Source organism: Rhagoletis pomonella, unplaced genomic scaffold (genome assembly GCF_013731165.1).
Source record: "Rhagoletis pomonella isolate Grant_MI unplaced genomic scaffold, Rhpom_1.0 Rhpom_scaffold_00003, whole genome shotgun sequence".
NCBI classification, from domain to species: Eukaryota; Metazoa; Arthropoda; class Insecta; order Diptera; family Tephritidae; genus Rhagoletis; species Rhagoletis pomonella.
The window spans coordinates 25,878,948-25,881,544 of record NW_023458557.1 but is presented as its reverse complement, the minus strand read 5'-3'; the positions used below and the strand labels follow the sequence as shown (position 1 = coordinate 25,881,544).

Here is a 2,597-nt window from a genome sequence, read left to right as displayed (position 1 = left end):
ATTGGCGAGTTTGCCGTGGGGATAGTTTTTCCCACTTTTGATCGAGAGCATGCGTGAGCGGCTTGTGATCTGTAAGTATTGTGAAAATTGTTCCTTCCAAAAAATAACGGAAATGCCGCACAGATTTATATATGGCAAGTAACTCTCGGTCATATGTGCTATACCGTTTTTCAGTTGGTGTAAACTTCTGGGAGTAGAAACCCAACGGCACCCAAACATTGTTCACTCGTTGCTGAAGAACGGTCGGTCATGAGAGCGATTGTCGCGCCCTTCATCGGAAAAGCTAACAATGCAGCCTCCGCCAATTGCCTCTTAAGATTTTCAAAAGCCTCCGTCGCCTCTACTGTCCAGGCAATAACTGTCCTGTCGTGTTTCTTGCAAGGGCCCATGAGTCGCTGAAGTGGCGCTTCGATGGCGGCAGCGTGCGGTAAAAAACGTCTGTAAAAGTTGACGGCCCCTAAAAATCTCCTCAGCTCATGAACTTCCTTCGGTTTCTTCAATGATATGATGGCCCTTACTTTCTGAGGCAGCGGTTTAATGCCTTTGCATGAGACTAGATGTCCCAGAAACTCTACCTCCTCCCGGCCGAGCTGACATTTCTCACTGTTGATAATTAAGCCCTTTTCTCGGTAGCGATCAAAAAGCTGACGGAGATGTGTCGCGTGCTCCTCCGGTGACGTGGAGGCGACGAGGACATCATCGAGGTAGGGGAAGGCGAACGGCAATCCCATTACTGTTTCATCAATGAAACGCTGGAACGTCTGTGCTGCGTTCCTAAGCCCGAACGTCATATACCTGAATTCGAACAAGCCGAACGGGGTGATTATGGCGGTTTTCGGAACATCTGCTGGGTGTACAGGGATTTGGTGGTAAGCCTTTTTACAGTCAATTACAGAAAAAATAGTTTTTCCATACAAGTCCCCTCCGAAATCTTGAATATGGCGGACCGGATAATTGTCTGGCAAGGTCTTCGCATTCAACCGCCTATAATCGCCGCAAGGCCGCCACTTTCCATTCGCTTTCTGCACCATATGCAAAGGATTAGCCCATGGGCTCTTCGAGCGTTGGCAAATTCCTCGTTCTAATAAATACTCGAATTCCTCTTTTGCAACTGCGAGCTTCTCGGGGGAGAGTCGGCGCACTTTTTGTACCACAGGGGCCCCTCTCGTCTCAATGAAATGTCGAACGGCTGTCGAAGTTCTGTCCGCCCGGGGTGAATCGTTGGTGAGGTCGGGGTATTGCGCTAATATCTGCTGAAATAAACTTACCCCTCTTAACGAGATGACGCTATAAGGTAGTTTCATGATTTGACAAATCGATCGTACGCTCGTTGTTCTATCAATAATCGCCTTACTCTTCATGTCCACCAGAATCTCGAAATGTTTTAAAAAATCAGCACCGAATATAGGGTACCCTACGTCAGCAATTACAAACAACCACGAAAATTGTTTCCGCAAACCTAGGTCCAACACCATACGCTTAGTACCGTAGGTACTAATTTGCGTGTTGTTTGCAGCTACCAGCCTCATAGGCGCCCTCGATCGCTTGTCGTTACAACTTTTGGGTACCACTGATATCTCCGCACCGGTGTCTACAAGAAATTTTAGTGAAGATGTCCTATCTCGGACATAAAGGCGGCTGCAGTTATTATCAGCCTCCGCAGGAGCCGCTTTGAACGGAGGACTGATTAGTTTTCCGAACGTTTCTGACCGAAAGCACATGGCTGCCGGCATCGTGTTGCATTTTCACCAAAAGTGCGGTGATACCAACAAGTGTCGTGTGCTGGTTGAGTTGTCGTCCTGCGCGAACTGGTAGATGACGTTGTACCCGAAACTGCATTGCTGCGGTTCCGTTCCTCCCTGACCTTGCCGTTATTGCTGCCACGTTCGAGGCGATCGAGCCTGCTTATCAAATCCGCAATAGCAGGTGATGAATCCTCGCTGGGTACACCGACGACCTCTATGTTACCATTTGTCGTTGAAATCTCCATGATATTATCGGCTTTCTTAGCCAAAGCTTCGATATCACCCTCGAGTGTTGATAAAATTTGCTGCACTTGCACAGGCAAACGTCGCAGCCACAATGATTTCAAAACGTCTTTATTGACTCGCTGACTTGCTAAGTCTTTCATGTCACGAAGCAAAGTAGTGGGTTTCTTCTCGCCCAATTCGCAGCCTTCAAATAAGCGTTTGAGCCTTTTTTCGTTCGACTCGCCGAATTCAGTAATCAGTCTTTGCTTTAGTGCGTCGTACTTGCCACTAACAGGTGGTGATGAAATTATGTCGGTAGCGTGAGTGAGAACTGCTGAATCAATTTCAGCTACAATTGTGTAGTACTTCGTCTCATCGGCCGTAATACCTGCTCGCACAAACTGCGCCTCCACCTGTGCGAACCACAAGCGTGGATCAGGCTTCCAGAACGGTGGCGGTTTGATGGAGAGCCGTGCATTGTGGAAAGAAGTGATAGCGTCTTCGTACCTATCTTCGCCTACGTTCACCATATTATGTTCTTAGCGGGGTCACCAGTTATAGAATCGTTACTTCTATATGACTTTATTAACTTAGAAATTAAACAAATATAAGTTGCTTTAATACACG

The 2,597-nt window shown here is 47.4% G+C and overlaps 1 protein-coding gene across 1 annotated transcript; it reads right to left on the bottom strand.

Annotated features, from left to right (window-relative positions):
* Positions 1–1,687: 1,687 nt before the first annotated feature.
* Positions 1,688–2,500, bottom strand: LOC118736131. The gene has a single exon (XM_036466230.1). It carries the CDS (start codon positions 2,498–2,500, stop codon positions 1,688–1,690), a length of 813 nt encoding a protein of 270 aa, XP_036322123.1.
* Positions 2,501–2,597: the final 97 nt, after the last annotated feature.